Genomic DNA, 22910 nt, shown 5'->3' with positions numbered 1-22910 from the left:
TTAACAGACACAAAGACAGTAGAGTGAGTTGCATACCAAAAATTGGCGAGCTCCAGCAAAGTTGCAAGACATTATACACATGTTGTCAGATGTTTACATACTCATCATGGGCAGGAATGTTATGGAAATTTGGGGCTTTTGATCATTTTTGTTCCCTTTCCAGGGATTGTGGAGCATGTATCTTTAATTACTTTAAAAAAAACCAAGAATTGGTTGCATAATTTGATGTTATTTTGTGTTTTCTCTAATCCCTGCAGGGTCCAAATTGTGCATACACTCACTTCAGTCTTTTAAAAAGTGGTCCTGAAAGTTCTACTGTGTCTTTTAACTCAACATCAGATCATGATTAACTACAACTTTATCTTTGCCAGCATAAAAAGGATTTGTTTGACATTGACATGGATGTGTAATCGCCTTGCCAACGTCTGGACAAAGAGCCAGACTGTCACCCTTTGGAGGAAATTGGTTAAGATGTTTAGGAACAACCAAAGAACCACTAAGCCTCAAGCCAGCCATGAACTGGAAATTGCTGAAACACCAGCATCACTGTCCACAATGAAGTGAGATTTACATTGGCATGGACTGAGAGGGCGCCGACTAAGAAAGAAGTTCGTACTTCCAAATCAACACCTTCAAGCTCAACTGAAATTTGCCACTGCTCATGTGGACAAGCCAAAAAGTTTTATGCTCAGACAAAACAAGGACCGGAGCGAGTAAAGTTTTCAGCGTTCCGGTTGTGGAACGTGGTGGCAGTATCATGGTCTGGGACTATTTTTTTGACACTTGTACTGATGCATTGCAGAAAGTGATGGAAAGATTTTTCACTTCACCTCAAATCAACAGCTTGATGGTTGAAACTTGGACACAATCAGATGTTCCAACAGAACAATGATCCCAAATACATCAAAACTGATTTTGGAATAGATAACGCAGGATAACATGAAGCTTTTGGAATATTTCGACCTCAGCCCCGTTGAAAATTTGTGGACTATGCTTAAAAGCTGGGTCTGTGCAATGAAACCAACCAGTTGAAATGAACTCTGCCAATTCTGCCAAGAAGAGTCGTCAGCTATCCAGCAAGAACATTTGATTAAGTGACATTTAATCAAATATATTGCTGGGAGTGTATGTATACTTTTGATCCTATATGTATGTATACATACTGGAAAAAGAACAGTTCAAAGAAATACCCATGATGAGTGTATGGAAACTTCTGATCACTGTATAACTCCTTCATTACTTCTTATCATTTGGGCTGCATGTTTGAATTCTATAAGCTCTGATTTCCATTGGTTTTGATGCTTTCATGTTGTATTTTGAAGACAAGTGGACTGATACAAAGTTTAAGTAGGGTTCTTCAAGCATGTGGCTCCCTGTCTTTAGCCTGTGATTAACAGTATCCTCACTCTCATCCACACAATGCCAGATATTTTTATTCTGCAAGAGTAAACCCCGGGGTCTTGTTTATTTCCGAAGCAACATCTCTCCTGATGTGTTTTTTTTTTCCATCTCAGCACCTCTGTATCTTTGTTGTGAATAATGTACAATGACCTTTCTCACTATCAAGAAGAGAAATAGCTTCATAATGAATGCTGGGCTCTTTCTGGCATCATCACTGTCAGGGCACAGGGGCATTGTTGGTCCAGGGACATTACTATTTCAGCTCCTGTGAGGTAATATTAGAGCAGGCTTTCCATCAACCTACAACCTCTGTGTGATATAACACAAGGCTATTTTCAGCCAGCGGCTGTCAGGACTGGATAAGAAAGTAAAGGCATGAAAGGGCGCCTGGGATGCTGATTCTGGCACCTCATGATTGTTCTTCATGGAAAAGTTTTAAATGATTTTTATGCGTTTGAAATCTGATGCTTGCAAAGATGTCAGAGGGGTAACTCACTATTTTAAGGCTATTAATTTACAGTGCTATTAGCTTCCTGTGGTACACAGTTTTCTTGTTTGGTTTCATTGTTTAATTTGGGCTTTGAGGTGATATTTTTCCAAATTCTGCAAGGTCAGAAGATTAAATGCATTTAAATTATTTCTCTCTCCTACTGTAGCCCATTTTATCAGCTTAAATTAAGTTTCACATATTCCCAGAATGTATCTTCAAAGTTTCAGCTCAGCAATACCTCACCGATCGCTCACAGGTGCATGTAGCTTTAAATGCAAATTTGCTGCTCCTGGCCACACCCATGGATACCAATCAATAGATAATAACCAATACCCAAATTAGAAAGCATTTATTCTGGGTTTAATTAATATAAATAATGGAATGGTTAATGATAGGTATGAATATTTTTTATGATATAGCCCTGAGGACAGAGTTTAATGGTTGTAATGGTTATAGATGGTTATAATAATAACTCCTAACTGTTCTTCCAAGTTTCATTTTCAATAAAATATATTAAAGCCATCATTACTGTTGTGTTTTCATGACTTAGGTAAAAAAGGGCATGCTGTTGGGGGATAGATGCTGTTTTTCCAAAACAGTATCGTAAAACCTAAAGAATATACTCTTCCTGCTCTTTGAAATATTATTAAGGATTAGTCATCCAGTTAATAATGTCAGAATATTACAATACTTTGTTAAATCATGACCTATGAAGACTGTGTAATGGTTAAACTGAAGAAAAGTAAAACAAAAAGATACAAATGAGATGTTTTTGGTGAAATTGAAACGATGAGCTGCTTTTGCAAGGCGTTGCAGGTGAATAAAGACCAAAAAATAAGTACAGTATCGCTAGGTGGTTGCCAGGCAACAAGATGGCTTTTGTGGATATAAATGAGAAGTTATTGTCACAGAATAAAAACGATATGATGCTATTATAAGGCGTTACAGGTGCACAAATGCTAAAACCATGTCATTTTAGCCCATTGCTATGTGGTTGCCAGGCAACTTGATGATGCCATAATATCTACTGTAGATAAAAAACCACCAGGGGACTATTATGCACCTGTGTGCCAAGTTTGGGGCTCAACTCATGACTGTGTAGAAGAAGAAACAAGCACACACAAACATGCTTATTGCTTATGCTTCAGAGATATGTATGTATATGAAATTTGCCACTTTTTAAATTTTTTTGGTGGCAATCCCAGTAGATATGTCAAGAAAAAGCAACAATTGGATCAGATACGGAGGGTAAAGTCCAAAGTGGGACATTTATATTAGATAGATAGACAAAATTACTCACCCTTCTTGGCAGTCTACTCTAATTAATCACAGGTTTTCATATAACCGAAGCTCATCTGTCTGTGGGCTTATTGAGGGCTTGGTCTGTGGGGAAGTGGAGTGCTGGCGGATTACAGTTGGCTTTTGGTGGATCACATCCACTACTGCAGTCATGCATATCCTATCAACGGCTAAGCTCATGAGTGTGGAGCGAGTCAATTCTAAGGCCCAAATCCCAATCCGATGGTGTGAGAGGAGAGACAGTGTGACCCTTTGGTGACACAGCGGTCACGCAGTAAGCCAGCTCAAATGGTGGACTGTCAAATGTCCTGGCGTCAGAGGACGATGATGAAGGCAGTCTCACGCAACTCTTGGGAAGGCTATCCAACTTTGTGTTCTAAATGTAATTATTACAGAAAAAACAAGTTTAAAAGAATAGAAAGAAAAAAGAAACAAATCTGGAGACAGGAGCCAAAATGACTTAGAATTTGTTTATTTATTTATTAAATACAGCATATTACACTCATGTTGATAATCCGTATATACTAGTACTTATATCGAGACATTGTTTTAAAGTTAAACTCTTTATTGCCGCACATGTTAAACCGAATGTTTAATTTTCTTCTTTTTATACAGTGTAAAAAAATGAAATGAATCCTATGAACAGACAAACATGTCCTTTGTGCTACATATTACAAAGTGGTGTTAACGTTCAGGACATGATGACACTGATAAGACACATGCTGCACAATGGACACTTGGTAGGACAAACAAACACAAAAATAATAATTCCACAGGAACAGGAAAAATCCTTCACGCAGTGCATTACTGAAAGTCTGGCTTCCAGTCAGATCTGATTGTTTCACTGATACTAACTCATACATGGTAGCCAGCCCCTTGATCATTGTTGGCAAAAGAAAACAAAAAATGACTGGAAACCAGGCTTTGCATTTAGTAAAGCAACATCTAACACTTTCAGTCACCGTGTGCATTATTTCATTCACATCCACTGAGTCTAGCACCCTCAGACCTACGTTAAGGACTCGTTTTCAACATTTGAAGAAAGAAAACCTTGTGAAATTTCCATACTCTCATTTGCTCTGTTCAACCTTTGGGATGCACTTTCATTTTTCTCATGAAATGAAGTGCTTTGCATTAAGGAATTTTTCAACTTACATAGTGCAATTTTACATTCCTCGTCATTGATGAATTTGTCTCCATGTCGTAAAACTATTTGGTGCATGAATGGAAGAATGAGTCAAAATAAAAGTGCATGCAGGAGACATACAGACAGGAACAATTCAAAATATGCTTGTTCGATTTCGCAGTGTGGGATAGATAAGGAGGCTGACACCACTCCACTCTCGGTCTGCTACATATGAAGCTGCAGCCAGAGGCCGGTTACTTGATTAGCATAAAGAATGAAAGAAGGGGGAAACTAACTCAGCTTGGTTATCCCTGTAAAGCTCTAAAACAGGTTGATTTAGGTAGACTTTTCCTGTTTTTTAAAAATTTTTTTATTAAAATGGCAGCCTCAACTAGCGGACTGACAAATATACATTGCTTTTATACATTGAGGCCAAGGGCTATTATAAATGAGCCCTTCGTCATCAGATGGTTAGCAGGTTTCTGTGGATGTCCGTGTGTCTGCCTATTCTTTTTGCAGACAGTTTACATGATAATGAACTAACAGAGCATAACCTAGGCTTTAAGCATTGATTATACTCTGTTGCAGAGATGGACATTGATTTACAGTTCGAGACTCAATAGCTGCGTAGTTTTTTCTGTTACACTTCTCTGAAGTCTGTTTTATGCCCACTGCCTGGGATAGATGGGTAGCTGGTCCACTGTTATTTAAATTCTTCACAGACGACTCCGTGCAGTCACAAAAAACAGGCAGGTACGCAGATGCCCACACAGATGTTCGCACGCACTGATGACAAAGACATCCAGTGGACTTGAACCAAATAGATCAGCAATTAAGATCGTAGAAGGACTTTGTGCTAGTGGAGCTTTTCGTTACGTCGGAGGGCATATCCTATCATGAGATACCTCAGAGAACCAGGGTTACACGGGTAACCAAACACATTAAAGTCACTCATGAGACTAGGAAATATACTGTGTTCCAACTGAAGAGTTGGAAATCCCAACTTTGATGTAGGACTTTCCAATTTGAACTCTACACAAGCTTTTTATTTTTTAATTTTGGGGGGGGGGGGGGAGCGAAATTACTTAATAACTCAAAAATTATGAGTTATGCATCTGAGAAGTCAAAATTATAAACTACAAAAAATTTGGAAATAACCCAAAATACGATATTTTCCACGTACTACTACTACAGCTGGAACGGTCAACTCGAGAGTGGCGTCACTCCTACCTCTGACAACTCAGAGGTAAAAGAAACAAAGCTTTAGTCCAGGCACTACATTATCTGTCTGTGTGTGGTAAAGGTGAGTACTTATTATTATTGGACAGATTTTAGGCAAACCTATATTTTAATACTTATTTTAGACCATCTGATGTAGCAAAATGTCAACTATGCAACAAATAAATAAATAAATAAGATAAAAACCAATTAAATTTGCACTTTTTTGCTTTAAAATGTGTAATTACTATGCAGCGAGCTCAAACTACTGCATTCGAGGACTTACGTTTCTTTATGAGTGCTTTCTGATTATTTATTAACAGCGACAAAAATTATGCCAAAATATAAGAGCTTTGCAATTTCATGTTTAATTTGTGGGTACTCCTCTCCCGTGACAATTCTTCTCCTGGCAACGAGAGGGAAGTATCCCTTAGTAACATTACACTAAAATGCAGAGAAAAAGTATTTTCCCTCTTCCTGATTTGTTTATTTTTTTTGCACATTTATTAAATTACATTACTTACATGGTTCAGATCATCACACAGATTTTTATGTATTTACTCTGGTTATCTTTGTTAAATATTAAAATTTATTTTGCTGATCTGAAGTATGAAAATATGAAAAAAAAAACCCTAAGAACTCAGGAAGAGGGAAAATACTTTTTCACGGCACTGCATTTTATTTAGAGCTTCAGAGGCGCTGCTTTCCTCTGCTTCCAATCTTTATGCTTCCAATCTTTAAGCTATTCATCTCATGATATTAGCATCATATTTAAAAGAAAGTCAATTCAAGCTTCACAACTCAAAAGACAAAAATATGAAACTATTACTTTAGAAGAAAATAAATAACTTTGTGTGGACGTAAACTTAGAAAAACTCAAACTCCAGGAGAATAACTGAGAAAGTACAAAGGAGGGAAAGAAGTTAAGGAAAATGAAGTTAAGGAAATAAAAAAAAATCCCTGAGGGCTAAAATCCTACAGATGTCTTCATGATAAAAGCAATAGAGGATGCTTCATAAACAAAAATGATTGGAATCTCATGTACAGTACTGATGATTGCACACGGTAATCACATAATTCTTTAGCTAGCTAATGCACAAATGGGCACAGATTCAGTATTTCAGCTGTGACATGAACAGCTTTGCTTGCAGGACTACAGACTTTTAACTGTATGGAATCAATAAATTAATGCTGAGTGCAACACAAATGCTGCATTCAATAAAATGTGCCCTTTAAAATGAGAAAGAATGAGGATTTTTTTTTTTGCTTGTGGCAGCAAAAATAGAACAGACCTATGGAGGGCAAGGATAGAAGAAGTCATCAGAAGAAAGAAAAACTGCAGAACTGGTCTGGTAGAGAGGAAAAGGTAGATGTATTGCAGAAAGGGCTGAATAAGGTATAAAAAACAAGAATGGGATTTAAAATGGAAGAAATAAAGGACAGAATGTATCAAGAAGACATAATAAAAATGTAAAACTAGAACATCAGTTACATCTTCTTATCAGGAGAGGTCTTTGAGTTGGTTGCTTTGCTCAATGACCGCCTTTGCAAACTGCTTGAAGACTCGGTCCATATAAGTGCTCTGACGTGGCCACAGGCCCTCCAGGAAACCAATATGGCCGCCGTGATGGGTAATGAGCATGGCCAGGTTAGGGTTCTGTTTCACTGCCTCCACTGGAATGGCTGCAAACAAAACACAGAATTCACTTTTTGTTTTGTTTTGGTTTTTTTTGCTTAATCTCTGTGCAATGTCTTTACATGACATGCCAGAATGTTATCATTAGTTCACGTAGTTGAAGTATTTTCACCCATGAACTGGACTTTGGACTGGAGACTCACCGTGAGATGGAGAAAAGACATCGTCAGCAGCGTTGAGACATAGCATTGGCACCTGCACAGATTTGAGCCTGTGGACAGGACTGGCATCGCGGTAGTAGTCGTCATTGGTAGGATAACCAAACATTATGGAGGTGAACCTCTCGTCAAACTCTCGGATGGTCCTTGCCTGTGGGAATGCGGTAAAACGATTTATTCGGTCTACTTTATTTAATGAAATTGGCATGGCTTAACGCCGCTGAAAATAATCCCCTACCTTCATGACATGATCAATGTCGTAACATTTTTCGAGCACTGGTCTGTGCCTGCGGGGCAGATTTAAAACAAAAACAAAAAACAGGTCACTAACTGCTGTTAGGTTACATGACTTGCATTTGAAAATATTCCCCAGAAATGCTGACAAGGTTGTAACAATATAATAATCTACCCCGGAAAAGAAAAGATAAATTCAAAAAAGCTTTTTTCAATAAAACATCAACATCGATATGAGAACATTCCTCCTGCTAATGAAATTCAGCTCCTCACACATAGCCTTCATTTCCTCTCAGCATGATCCCGGTTTCAGATGTGCAAACGTTGTCATCAGTATTTGTCTTAAATAGCAATATTCTAAAGAACACAATTGGCTTGATGATAAGCTAATATCAGTTATATTTATTTAAAATAAGCATGAACTGATATTCTCATTCGCATCAAGAGGAGTAAAAAACGTGGGGGTTGTAGAGGCTGCGAAAAATGGGCCGTTTTAGCCCGTTGCTAGGCAGCTTCAATTCAACTTTTGTGGATCTAAATGAGTTGATGCTTTTGTTAAATGTTAATTGCACAAATGCTAGAAAAAATTGCAGTTGCTAGGCAACATGAAGATGCCATTTGTGGATGTCATTTGTGTATTATATAAGAATATTTTTATCCATCTATTAATTCTGGACTGTGGCTTTTTGAACTTTTGGCATTGAATTCATTAGCTGTTCATAATGGTGACTATTGATCCTAATTTATTCTCTAGCATTTTTGGAGCCTTTAGTTCTTGTTATAATTTATTTTTCCAGTTTCATTTGTTTCCTCAGTGTTTCCCGTCTTCTGCGTTTGTGTCAATTCTTCTTCGTTTAGTTCAGTCCCGTGTCTGCGTTTCCCTGTTTATTGTTTCTCACTTCCTGCCTTATCTTAGGCGTTATTTCTCACTTGTGTTTTGTGTTTAGTTTTACTTCACCTCATGCCTCAATGTCTTTCATTACAATCACATGTGCCTCATGACCCTGCTGTGTCCACTTCTACTAATTACCCTCATGTGTAGAAATAGCACTGTCTTCTCCTCAGTGTTTATCAATCCACCCTTGTGTTGTCCCTGGCTATTAAATCAGTTATTAGTCCTTTAGTCTGTTATTAGTCTGGATTTCTGGATTTACTATCATCATCATCATCATCATCATCATCAATGCAATAAAGGTGCTCTTTAGGTTTACACTCAGCTATTTATCCATCCTGCATTTGACATATGGTTACACAGCAAATGACAGTGAGACAGCGAGGGGAAGTCTCGATTACCCAGAGTGACACCATGTAAAGGTGGTTCAGCCTTGACCTTTACCTTTGACCCTGTTGCTGGAAGGCAACAGCGCAAACCACTACATCATCATAATTATTATTTACTTAAGTATGATTAAGCATTTATTGATTTCCGATTAGGCTTTTACCTTATTAAAATATTTGTTTTGTCATATTGTAATTTATCGAGCTGTCACTAGTCTACGTATTTGAGCTATTTAGTTTTAATTAAATTTTCTAACCGGATTAATAAAAAATATCTTCTTTTACTTCTTCTTCTAACACAATAACTTAGGAAAAACTCAGTGATATCCAATAAGAAAAATGATGAGGCAGCACTAGGTAAATATATATATATGTATATGTCATTGCTCATATTAACACACAAGTAGGAATATATTGTGGATATGTAGTCAGGCTTTGTTTAAATGTTTTGTTCATCACCTAACAAATAATAAAGCATACCCCTCCCCCCCACAACTTTTAAATGAGCAAACCAAACATAAATATTTGAAACCCAGTTGTTCAAGCCTCTGTTTAGAATCTAGCACTGGCAGTGACTTAGTGGCTGTGTTAATCCCTGCTCTGGCCCTGGCTGACCTGTGCACAGAGGCTTGTAGGCAGCTGGTGAGGTAGGAGTTGAAGAGGAAACGGTCTAGGGGTTTTTCCAGTGAAGCGGTGCACTCAAACACATCCCAGCCCGCTGAGAAGACCACGACCCCTTTCAGACAGGTTTCCCGGCCCTTGCGCCCCAAGTAGTTTGCCAGCATCATCCTGAATATGGAGAGAGGGAGAGATGAAGGGACAGAGGGAAACTGAATGACCAATCCCCCAATTCAGAGGATTACCGTTGTGCAATAAAAAACACATTATTTGGCAGACAACTGGAAAATAATAAAACAAAGCACTGACATGTCCCCAACACACAGTAAATGTTCAATATCTCACAGTTTACTAAAGCTGCATCGTGAAAAGTAGCTTTAATGTTTATTCTGACTTTTATTAGCAGTATGTGCAAGCTAGCTTGTAAAGAGTGGCTCCATTACCCGCCCATGGACACTCCTGCAGCCATGAGTGGAGCAGCTTCATAGGCCCTCTGGATGTGTTCAAGAACAGTCTCCAGATCCTCTGTGTTGGCTGCACAGTAGGTCCTTGGGGTCTGGGTATGACAGCAACATAACACAGTCACTCCTGGCTTTCTGATTCTTTGTCTCTGTCAAAACCACGATGAAGACCCAACAAAAGTGAAAACTGGAAACTTAGTATAGTAAAAACTTAGATGACATTACAGTTTATTAGTTTGGTAGAGCAGCTGTTTCTTCTAAAGGATTTTATGGAGACAGGCTGACAGTCCACAGACATACTGAAATTCAAACTGTGCATCAGAATAGAGGAGAAAGGTGATTTAAATGAATGTGATGTGGTTGTTGGTGCCAGAAAGGCTGGTTTGAGTATTTCAAAAATTTCTGATCTGCTGGGATTTTTCCACACTGCCATCTCCAGGGTTTACAAAGAAGGGCCTTCAAAAGAGAAAATATCCAATGAGCTGCAATTCTCTGGGTGAAAATGTTTGTCCAGAGGCCAGACTGCTTTGAACTGGCATTTAGGTAACAGCTACTCAAATAACAAGGCATGCAGAACAGCATCTCTAAACACACATGTTAAACCTTAAAGCAGATGGGCTACAGCAGCAACAGAAGACCACAATGACTATCACTCCTCTCAGATAAGAACTAGAAAGAGAGGCTCCCATTGGGACCACCAAAATTGGGCAACAGAAGATTGGAAAAGTGTTGCCTGGTCTGATGAGTTGAAAGCAATGGATACGTCCTGCCTAGTATCGATCATTCAAGCTTTTGCCAGTGATCTCATGATAATATGGATATTTTCTTGGCACACTTTGGGCCCCTTAGTAACAACTGAGTGTTGTTTAAATGCCCTAATCTACCAGAGTATTGTTGCTGACCATGTACATCCCATTATGACCACAGTGTACCATTCTTCTGATGGCTGGTTCCAGCAGGATAACGCACCGTGTTATCACTAAGGCTTAAATCATCTCAAACTGGGTTTTTTTAATATGTCACAGAGTTCTCCGTATTCAAATGCCCTTAACAGTCAGTATCAATCCAATAAAGCACCTGTGATGGAACCAAAGATGTGCAGTAAATAAATCTGCAGCAACTGGGTGATGCTATCACAACAATATGGACCAAAATCTCTAAGGAATATTTTCAGCACCTTATTGAATCTAAGGTAGCTCTGAAGGCAAAGGGCATTCCAATTCAGTAATAGCATGGTGTACATAATGAAGTATCCAGTGAGTGAACTCTATTGAAACCTTCAGTCATTTGCTCAGTAGACCACGAGAATCTCCTCTCTATAAAGCCATGAAAAGTGGATTCACATTTACCTGTTCACGCTGTGTATCTACATAAAAAATGTTTTAGCAGGCCAGCACAGGATAACCCATTTTTCTGAGACTCATTATTATTGTTTATTTGGCAATTTCTGAGTATGATAAGAATGCTGTTCTGTGTATGTGGGGGTGACATTTTATTCGACTTGAAACAGTGTTATCACTCAGTGCAGGCTACTTAACATTTAAAACAAGCCTGCTCTAACTTGAAGGAGCCTATTTAACAAGTCCAGTTTCTCAGCTCTCCAAGGCTGCTCATTAGGATTCAAGAAGAAGCTCAGGCAAACTATATTCCTGCTTTTCTGTTCTCTTATGCTTCCTTTAATAGTTCTGGACAAGAGCAGAACTTTAATAGGCCACCAGATCTTACTATGCTTATTTTTATATTGAATATATAACAAAACAACAAATTAATAATGTCTCAGGGGAACAGACTTAGCAGAGTGAACATATTCACTGCAAAGCAACTCCACAGGAGAGTGTAATGTAATAGGCGTTTTCTCAAGGTCTGGAAATAGGGCTATAGCACTTAGGAATAATCTTTGTATCAGTGTGCATCTTTCACACAGTGGGCCATTTGGAAAAACTGGCCTGGTTGAACAATGGAGGATATTCACACTTACTGGACAGAGAAGCATACAAGTGCTAAAGCATTTGCACTGAATATCGCACCATTTTCTCCACTGACAGAGGGAGAAAACTGCCCCAACGACCTGGTACGGTGCCAGGATTACAGGGTCCAGCTCAAATGTAATAACAGCTGAACCAACTGAGTTCTGGATGTAAACCCCAATCAAACACAGTGACACTGGATCCTTTGCTCTTGTTTCAAATCTGAAGGTTTGATTTTGTGCACTCTCTCCAGGTGATAAAACACCACTTTGACTAAAATCTCTATGCAATGGTGATAGTAAATGTAGCAGGTAGTAGACGGTATCTCTATTCTAAAGCAGAGACATGCAGAGAGTGCAGAGAGTGGAGCCATTAAATGCAATGTGCATGGAATACAATATCCAAGTTTGAGCTAATTTGTATTAGCTCAATATACCCGAGTGCAAGAGGAGAGATTAAGCCAGGTGTCGGGACAGCACGTGTTTGGCGAGCTCATATTTCTGTGGCTCGGCATTAAAATACAGTATCTGTCTGTAACTTAATCCCTGCTGTGCAGCAACATTGTCTGTTCGGCGTCCACTGAGGCTCCCTGTGGGCTCTGCGACACGTGTGCAACAGAAGAAAAAGAGCAACTCTACAGGGAGGTCAGCTGTCCTAAACAGTCGTGTCTGACGCTGTGAACATGGACGGCGCTCACGGACGAAAAAGAAGAAAAAAAAAAGAATGAAATCTTTGACACGTGTTGGAACAGATCTTACCAGTAATGTTTCACCAGAAACTCCTCTGTTGTTGAAAACCACGCATCTGAAATCCACAAAACATATATAATTTTAATAATCACCGTCAAATTTAATGGGCAGCAGGTAAATGTTACATTTTGAATATATTAGATTGAGTTTGTCGAGAATGTAGTGCTGTTTCTTGACATTTTATACATAATATTTGGATTTATTACTATAAAAACTAACTGCATGTTGCAAAGTAATTGTCTATGTTGTACATGTGTATGTAATATAAGGAGATCTGAACTGATTAGTGCATTAAACAACCACTGACTAGCTCTTTTACTCAGCTTTCCAGAAGAAAATCCAAAGTTTGCTGATAAAACATCCTCAAATGTGCCTTCGATTGGTGTAAACTAACCAACTTCAGATTTCAAACTGGCTAAATCGCTAGTAAATGGCTTATTTTTTACATTTCCTTCCAATTTCAGGATTTTACAGTTAATCAAAAGCCTATAAAAGCTCACGTCCAAATGAAAGCAACAGCCCAGATTTCTTTATACAAACATTTCTTACATAAAAGAAATGAACTGTGTATACGATGAAGTGCGCAGGGAGGCACAGCTGTGTGAAGGAACTGTGTTTGTACTGCAAAGCAAAGGCATCAGCATCTCGCCAGTCATCTATTATCTGCTGGAGTCAGACCTGCTGTTTTTATAATCGGCATAACTCAGCAGCAGCAGCAGCAGCAGCAGGGCAGAGCTGTACAGGGTGCTGGGCGAGAGGAGGGGGGAGAAGGAGGTGGTGGTGGTGGTGGTGGAGTGCTTAAACACACGCTGCAGCATACACTCGGAGGCTGGTCCGGGCTAAGCTGCAAAGCTTGTACCCGGATAAGCTGTAATTAATTAAGCTACACAGACAGGGGAGAGGGGTGGAAGATGCTGAGTTTGCCGGCTCTCTTCCCATGCCTTTCCAAATCTGTGTGAAAGAATGAGTGCAGAGAGAACATAGACAGGGCCTATTGGAGATGAAGGAAAGTGGAGGGGGAAAAAAGTGCCTCCCTCTGCAACTCTTCAAGCTCGGGCTACATTTGGCTATTTACAAAAGCAGCTCTCGACACGGAGCTTAGCTGCCCACTTTATTTGTGATTTCACCTCAAATAACCCCGAGCCCCTGTCACTCATGGACCCATTATATAAAGGTATAAAAAATCTTGCAAAAGCACTATAGAACTGGTTGCAGATTTTACTTTGCAATCATGAAAGCCAGTGAAAGTTCTTTCACTTTATTTGGACATGAAATCTGCAGTCTGTGTGGATAGCAAATTAGAACATAAAGCAGAGAAATTGTCAGTTCTTTGAGTCAGCCAGGCTATTCAGCCAAGACCACCCACCTATAGCCCAGATCCCGGCTCTGTTGGACCATGTGTAAGATGTAGGACTCTCGGCTGGTGCCGGTCAGACCGGGGAGGAGGAGGACTGTGGGCCTGGTGGCAGGGTCGGGATGAGAAAGGCTGTCATCGTTGTCGAACCAATCCAAAGAGATCTGTCCTCCATCTGCTGCTTTAATGAGCTCACTGCAGAGACGAGAAGGACACGCAAGTCAGCAACACCGGTCTTCCTGACAATGATCACTCTGTGCGCCTGTATATATCGTCTTCTTCGTTTCATCCATTGTATATATACAGTCAGACACAAGCATGGGACAACACTGGTGTGAAATTTGAATTAAAAAGCATATCTGCTAATGAAATAGCTATAAAAACAGTGGAAATAGTCCACTTCTTCTTTCACATCACAATTAATACTTTTAAGTAACGGGATTACTTCATTGCATCCGTTACACACGCTGCTAAAGTGGGGACTGGATATGTGAGCACAACACTCACTGACAGCTGCCTCATTTCCCTTGCGAGCACCTTGTCAGCAGACTCTGCAACACAGAGCAAATTCAAATAAAGAGGAGGCCATTGCACCAATGGGTTCTTATAGCTAATCAATTTCGTGGATGCACAACCCGTGCGTGGCAGATGATGTAATTCAGTCTCGGTGCATTTTTAAACCTGCTCCGCACACACAAACGCACACACGCAACAGCCGCTGAGCCCAACTTGGCCGTCCGGCGGTTAAGAGAGACAGCGTGAAATTACAGAACGGCCATGAAATATGCACCTGAGGCGAGACTTTAAAGTCAAGAAAGGCCAATTCGGAGAAACCAGCAGAGTCCGTGGTGCTAATCCCCAGCTATGACAACAAGCTGAGTGGAATTTCACCCAGACAGCCTACGATACATCGGACATCTTTCACGCTGTCCGTCCTTGGGTCAACCTTGTATAACTTCATTATAGGAGGAGTGTCCTGCTGTCCCCGGAGGCCATGTGATAATAACTTGAGTGAATGCAACTATCAGTCTTTCTAGGTTTGATGCGGTAGCACAGACCTCCACTAGCATCTGTACACCCAGGGGCATTATGGGAGCATTTTTCTCCTTGACAAAGATCTCTGTGAAAAGCAGAGGCAGTGTCAAAGTCCTTGTGGCAGATTAATGGTGTACAGTTCTTAATTCTTTACCGTTTCCCTTGAATTAAAAGTCATATTTAAACAAAATCAGCTGTGGTTTTATGTAAGGAATTAAGAAAACAAGGAAAAAGAATATTAAAGATTGTATTTTTGTCTTTTACTCTAATGTCTAGTACATGGTACAGACACCTAAACATAAGGACATCAGATCAGTTGTACAGTTTACAGTTATAAACACACAGACTTGGGCAAAACGCATGTACGTGAAAAATGAGGGTCTTTTTTTCCCCAAGTGAAAACAAATAAATAAGTTATACATGTGTTATAATTAAAACCAAATCTGTCTTCACTCATTCTAATCTCATATCTTGAGATATGTGGGGGGTAGGGAATGCAGTGCCAATTAATCTTCAGCAGAATGAACATTTTCAAGGAGCAGGCCTGGCGGACCAAGCCAGCACGGTGACACAAAGGATCTCTTTCTCCTCTGGGCTTTGGAGATTGACAAAGAACAAGAGCCGGATTTGTTTCCAGTTGTGGCACTGGAAAGAACGACCAACAGCAATTTCTCAGTGAGCAAGTTTGATAAAGCCAAGCACAGTCAGCAGCAAAATATTCAAAATGTTTTCCCTGACATTTAGTAATGCTGAAATCTCTTGCGGAACAAAATTGATTCAAAGGAGAAATAAAATATAAGCTTAGAGGATGAAAGTGACAATTGGCACATCAGTCACAGCGGGGACTTACTTTCTGTAGATGACCCCCGGTTTGGCTGTGACGAAAGGTCTCAGCAGAGTCTGGATGCGGCTCTCCCAACACCAAAAGGTGGGGTAGTAGGTCTCTGACACTACTGGACATTGCTCCCTCAGAAAATGGTAGAACTTCTTACCTCCAGAGATCAGCTGTGGCTTCTGCAAAACAGACGTGAATGTAGGATGGCACAGGTTAAAATCATATAAGAGACTTCGTCTCCCTACAGGACTAATTTAAAGTGCTGTTATTTAGTCTTAATAATAGACCCATTACTGTAATAATAAATTTACTGTCACATGCGGTAAAGCTAAATCTAAATATATTCATTATCATCAAATCACATCTAATACAGACCAATACAGATCTAACTGTGACAGAGTTTGCTTTATGAGTGCATAAACCTACAGTTGTGCATGATTAATGTGCACAACCACGTTCAAGCATAGCAAGCTGCTTACTTTGCATTAAGTCACGGGTGTCAAACTCATCGGCCACACATGGCCCAATATAATCTCAAGTGAGCTGGCCTAGTTAAACAACTGCATAATAACCAACCTTTTAATGTAAAGAAATAAACACACACACACACACACACACACACACACACACACACACACACACACACACACACACACACACACACACACACACACACACACACACAATTTGCATTCCCTGACTTAGGGTATAAAAGTGGTTGCTGGAGGTTGCGGGTAGGGCTGCTCGATTATGGCAAAAATGGTAATCACGATTATTTTCACTGAAATTGAGATCTCGATTATTTGACGATATTTATTTAACCCTTTAAGACCTACTATAGAACCAAGTCCGCCAGAGCTTATATTATTTTTTTACATGCTGTAGTGCCATTTGTGGGAGCATTTCAAGTTGCTAAATAACTGTTATAGCCCATATTTTAATAATATGTATGCATTAAGTCCATAGTAACTACATTAATTGCAAAAAAGTGCAATAAATTACAAAAAAAATTGAAAATCGTTTTTGTTTTTTTTTACATATATTTCTACTTGGAGAAATTTAAGAGGTTTATCCCTCAAAACTTTAAATACAAAAAAGTTGCAAAAAATAGTTTACAACAACAGGAAACTTATTGTGAGTGTCTTCATAGTTTTATTTTGGAGATACACCAATTTTTATATACTGCAGGAAAAACAAAAAAAACAATCCTATGATGCAAATTTGCAAAGAAAACAGCAGGTGCATCAAAAATAAACTATTTCCAGCAGTGCAATTCGAGCTCTAAGCATCCCAGAAACTATTCAGAAAAGTCAAACATGACCAGTGTAGGCTTTTAAGGCCTACAAGTAAAAAACTACATTTCCGCGAAAATGACGTCACTTCCGGTTTCGGCCAGGAAATGGCGGACATGCAACAGTTCGGGCTGACGACTTTTTCAATGTGGGAAGTGTTACGAACAGCTGATCGGATCGGCAAAACGTGTTTCTGGAATATTACGTTTTTGTTCCTGCAAGCGCTTTTTATGCAATTTTTGCAAAGCTATATGTGGAAGGAAACCGTGACCGAGGACAAGCTGATGGCATCAGATGTAAGTACAACTCCTCTGGTTTCATATGCAAAACAAATTATTGCGCTAGCTTACAGGGTTCAGGTTCTACAGGGATTTAAAAATAGTTACACAAAACGGAGCGTGCTGCTCTGACCGGATTTAAAGGGTTAACAATGACTTTAAAAAATAATATAAAATAGTGTGCAACGCCACTGAAGTTTTTTTTTACCTCTTTTCAACCAACAGCAGTCACTCTCCTCTCCAAATAACTTCTGCTTAGCTTTCCGAGCTTCCCTCGGGTCCTCTTAATCAGCGGTCTCCAACCTTTTTTGCGCCACGGATGGTTTATGCCCGACAATATTTTCACGGACCGGCCTTTAAGGTGTCGCGGATAAATGAGGGAGGGGCTAATAATCGGCTCAGTCATTTTTAATGATCGTTGAAAGCCCAGATCGTAATCGTGATTAAAATTCGATTAATTGAGCAGCCCTAGTTGCGGGTACTCTCCATGGCAACGCAGGTCTAAAGACCAGTCACTCACCCCCTGGCAACCACCTCTCACTAGGAAAAATGGCTATAGGTGTTTCTTTAGTAGCTGGTGTAGTTTGAATGGAAGTGGCAGATTTATCCACAAACACTGGCCAGCTAGTCCCCGAGCTGTAGTGAAACGGTGAAAAGTGTAGTGCAAACTAGAAACAGATCCTGTTTGCCTTCAGTGCAAAAGCAGAGAGCCACAACTTCTATTTGAAGGCGAACATTCCCCAATTCCAGCTTGTGCTGCAAAACAAATATTTTCAACCATTTCAATCTGCTAAAGGTTTTCCTCTACTGAGAGCCAGCAACCTCCGGGATCCACTGACAAATAGTACCTGGTGGTTGTATCACATCGCTTATGGTGGGGAAGTCAGTTTAAAGCAATTTAAGCTACAGGTTTTATTACATTTCCATTACATGTTGTTGGGAATTGCATTACCAAGTTTAGAAAGCATTTATACGGACTGTGTGTGTGTCTCATCACTCACAATAACATTGTGAGTGATGAGACCTCTTCCTTTAAACTACTACCATCTCCACAGCACAATTACCCCCCCCCCCCCCTTTCACAAAAAATAGGTCTAAACTGTCTTTTCTGTCTCAAGCCATCAAACCTCTGAAAGCAGAAGAAAGTGTGTGTATATTGTTTACATTATTTTGATGTGATTGGTTTTTATGTGTTGTTTACAAATGTTAATCTAGGTAATTAAATCTAAACAAAACAAAATTAGATGTGAAAAAAAAACTGACTAAAATAAAATAAAATAAAATTATAAAGGCAATATCTTTAGTTTTAGTGTTTGTTAGTTTGGCAAAAAAAAAACCCAAACAAAATCAAAACTGACATTTTATTGAAACTTTGCCACTCACAAGACTGTGAGTCACAAAAACTTAATAAAAGTTACAGAACTACAATATTTCTGGTGTATTCAAAGGTCAAGTGACTTCTGCTACAAGCAGAAATAAATAAATGCAAATTAAGAATAAAATAAACAATAAAAAATAATGATTTTTGGAACAAGAAAAAAAACCTACAGTATTTTAATCTTTATTTATGCTAAACAACTTTAGCTCTACCAACACTTAAACAGCCATACGTTTTTCATCCCTGTGTAGTACAGTGAAGAAGAAAGTGAAAAAACAAAAAGAAAAACTTCCACCCTTCCAGTAGACCGGATTGGAACCTTTGGCGGGCCGGTTCTGGCCCCCGTGCCTCATGTTTGACACCACCGCTTTAAGAGATTCTGACTGGCAATTTCACAGATCCACGTTTATTTTAACCACATTTATGCATTCAAACCCTAAAGTCACAGACGAAAAGCTTCTTTTTATTCATTTAGTGAACGCTGTTCGTCTCCATCCTTTACAAATGAACGGCGGCAGCTCAGCGGGCGTTACATAACACCTTCTACCGGCATTTCTAGCTTACAGTAAAAGCTAGCCTAGCTTCCCTAATGCCGACGTCTAACTGCAGTCCTTTTCTCGTTACATACGAGCTAAACTTTAATATGGATAACACCCATTTTGGGTCTATATACGGATTAGTGTTTGCTCCGTCGCCTGACATCCGACGTACACGTGCTGCTTTGCGGCGTTATCCCTCCAGTTAAACTGATGCCAGCTAACAGACACCTCCATCAGCACCTACGCCGAGTACCATCACCAGTCCCTGGCAGTTAAGATGCTTCTCCGCGAAAGACCACACACCGCACACGGGGATTTATGTGATATACAAGCCGTATACCGTGAAGACTCCCCTCAAAAGACACAGACCCTTAAGTTAATGTCAATTACCTTCGCTACTGAGATCAAATAGTAGCAGGTGTACGCCGCGCTGAAGCCCAGCACCAGAGACAGACCCACTCCCGAACCGAACAGCCCAACTTTCACTTGGTTCTCCAGGTAATGCGACAGGTCCCGAGTCAAAATGTTGAAATTTAAGTCCAGCGAGATCATTGCAAGGTCCCTGGTGTTTCAGGTACTGCGAGGACAGCGGCCAGCTCTGGTGATACGCGGCTGTGTGTGCCTGCGAGCCCACAGTGAAGGAGACAGTCAAGGGGACCCGATGAGGACAGAGATATATAGGTATCAGCGACAGGTGGCGCTCTTTGACCGGCTATGCAGAACAGGGAACTCAGAATCATCCCTGCGCCCCCTGCAGTCCACAGACCCGCAGTGCAGCACAGGGATTGGAAAGCTGACGGTTCAGCCAAAAACTAAAGCGAAACTAAAGCTGGCGAATTAAATCAATAAAAAGGTGTTTGGAAAAACAGCAGCAACATCACTGTGCACATTGACCTCCAGAAAATACACTTACTGCTGTGGAAGTACAGGGTGAAATTAATTTACTTACCAAGCAAAACAGGCAAATGCCCCAGCGGGTACACACCTCCATGGGGACCAGTGGAGGTGTTTACCTTGTGGAAATTTGTATAGTTTAATTTAATTGGAGGGGACTTATGGCAACTGTTTTCCAATCTATTCCCACAGACAGGCAACCTGGGCTAAAAAAACAAACAAACTTCAATACATTATTATTATTATTATTTTCAGTTTTTCACAAGTCCAAAAACAGGGAATCACTGGGCTTAAAGAGCATTTTTGATCCAAGGGCCACACAAAGGGTTACAATCATTCAGTATATTGAATATGTATATTCAGCTGGATTGGAAACCAGTGTAATCTAATCTGATTGTTTTTGGATTACCTTTAAATAAAAAATGAAATGATGTAAATTTTTTAGAAAGATGTTTTTACTGTGAATAAATGCATTTTGTACATTCAGCTTGTGCAACTGACCTGATCAAACAGCCTTTCAAAAACAGTGCTTACACAAAGTACTGGTATATTGTGTGAGATGCTGTGTTTTCTGTGCATGTTTATGCTCATTATTGCAGTACTTTTTACTTGCAGTACCCTATGGAAGGCTTTGCTCTCGGGACCCAAGAGAGCAATCATTTAAAGAATTGTTCTTTCACTTGGAGTGTAAATAAAAAGGAACAAAATCTCCAGTACAAACAAATGTTAGATCACCATGAAAATAGCTAGCGCGCTAATAACACGAGAGACGTTTTTGGGATAAAGTAGAACATATTCATATGAGAATTAGTCCTTTCAATTTTTAAACAGACAATTAAAAAATAATCTAATCTCACATTTTAAAATGTAATCTGGGGTGATTAAAGTTTAATAGTTTGACAATCTGGTACATAATTTTGTATACAAGGAAAACATAAGCTGATGAGTACCTGTAAGGCTGAAACTGCTTACAATGAATATGGAAGTTACCTTAAATATGTTCTAGTGTAGGTAAATGTAGTTTAACATTTTTTATTGGTGAGCTTAGTTTTCATTCAGTAATTCTTCACTATCCTATCAATATATTTGGTATTTGACTGTACAGAAAGAAAAACTCTAAAAATCATAATAAATAAATGGACAATCAATATGTGTCTTGATAACTACAGTATACATTATTACTCAGTTGAAACAATTAAAAAAGGTGCCCTCTGACTTACCCATTCATGACTTATGCATTTTCTGTGTGTTGGATCCCATTTTGTTCTAAATTCGTGTCAATTCATATGGCTGCAAAAAGCCCACCAAAAATCAAAAAACTGAAAGAACTGTGGTCTTGTATGTGGAAGTCAGGAGAGGCACTAAAGTATGTGAGGGTGGTGCAGGACATGTATGGAGACAGTGAGTGTCCTGTGCAGTAGTAATAACAGATGTGGTCAAGTAGGAGTCTCAGTACATTATGTTTGCAAATGACACTGTGATCTGTAGTGAGAGTAGGGAGCAGGTGGAAGAGAACTGGGAGAGGTATAGGTACCGGAGAGAAGATGACTGAAAGTCAGTAGAAGCAAGACTGAATACATGTGTGTGAACAGGAGGGAGACAGGTGGAAATCTGAACGTGCATGAAGGTAAATGACAACCATCCAAAGCAATAGACAGCACAAGAGAGTCGAAGAAGAGAGTGCAGACAGGGTGGAGTGGGTGGAGACGAGTGTCCGGGGTGATTTGTGACAGAAGGGTAGTAGCAAGAGTGAAAGAAGTTTTACAATATGGTAGTGAGACCTATGATGTTTGGTTTGGAGACTGGGAGGCTAACAAAAAGGCAGGAGGCAGAGCTGGAGGTTAGAGCGTTCAAGATGTTAATGGATGGACAGGATTGGTAATTTGAGTACTTCAGAGGGACATCTCAGGATGAACAATGTGGAGACAAAGTTAGAGAAACAAAGAGGCTGAGATAGTGTGGACATGTGCAGGGGAGAAACAGCGAAGGAGGACATCCAGAGAGTTTGTGTAACAGATGAGGATTAAAGAGATGTGAAATGAAGGCAGAAATCCAATAAAGGAAGAAGCTGAAAGATACTACTACTACTACTACTACTACTAATAATAATAACGATGATCATGATCGTCATTATGATTATAATTATTGTTGTTGTTCTTTACTAGTGAAATCACTTAAATTAGAATGTGGGAGAGTTTAAATTGTCATTCTGATTGGAAAATTAGTGAAGCAATTAAATGGCACTATATAAATGTTCATCACCAAAAGATTTAAAACCCTGATATTATAATATGTATCAAAATGATTGCCATGTATTAAAATTATTTTAGTAAAAATAATAATGTACAAAATGAAACCAACACGAAAACAAAATAAATAAAAACGAGGAATAATCACAATAAAAATAAAATAGAAAATTAAGAAAAAATTAATAGTTAAAGAAAAACACGTTAAGAGCATAAAAAAACGTAAAAAAACCCAAACAAACAAAAACCGTGTAATAATCGGTAATACATGTATTATGAGTTGGCGATGGTCCATATGCTCGAGCGTATTACAGGTGCGCATGCGCAATGGCTGGACTCGCTTGTTTTCCAAGCCTCGCGTCTT

The 22910-nt window shown here is 39.4% G+C and overlaps 1 protein-coding gene across 1 annotated transcript; it reads right to left on the bottom strand.

Annotated features, from left to right (window-relative positions):
- Positions 1-3652: 3652 nt before the first annotated feature.
- On the bottom strand, positions 3653-20034 carry abhd3 (abhydrolase domain containing 3, phospholipase). The gene is made up of 9 exons (XM_085390165.1): positions 19797-20034; positions 15935-16098; positions 14062-14244; positions 12705-12750; positions 9962-10074; positions 9516-9689; positions 7627-7675; positions 7374-7539; positions 3653-7217 (listed from the first exon to the last, which is right to left on the bottom strand). Exons 1-9 carry the CDS (start codon positions 19956-19958, stop codon positions 7036-7038), a joined length of 1239 nt encoding a protein of 412 aa, XP_085246291.1. The 5' UTR covers positions 19959-20034; the 3' UTR covers positions 3653-7035.
- Positions 20035-22910: the final 2876 nt, after the last annotated feature.

Source organism: Rhamphochromis longiceps, linkage group LG18, assembly GCF_057381845.1.
Source record: "Rhamphochromis longiceps isolate RC_006_pf linkage group LG18, R_longiceps_female_GT1.1, whole genome shotgun sequence".
NCBI lineage: Eukaryota > Metazoa > Chordata > Actinopteri > Cichliformes > Cichlidae > Rhamphochromis > Rhamphochromis longiceps.
Note: the sequence above shows the minus strand (reverse complement) of the source record. Positions and strands in the feature narration are given on the sequence as shown.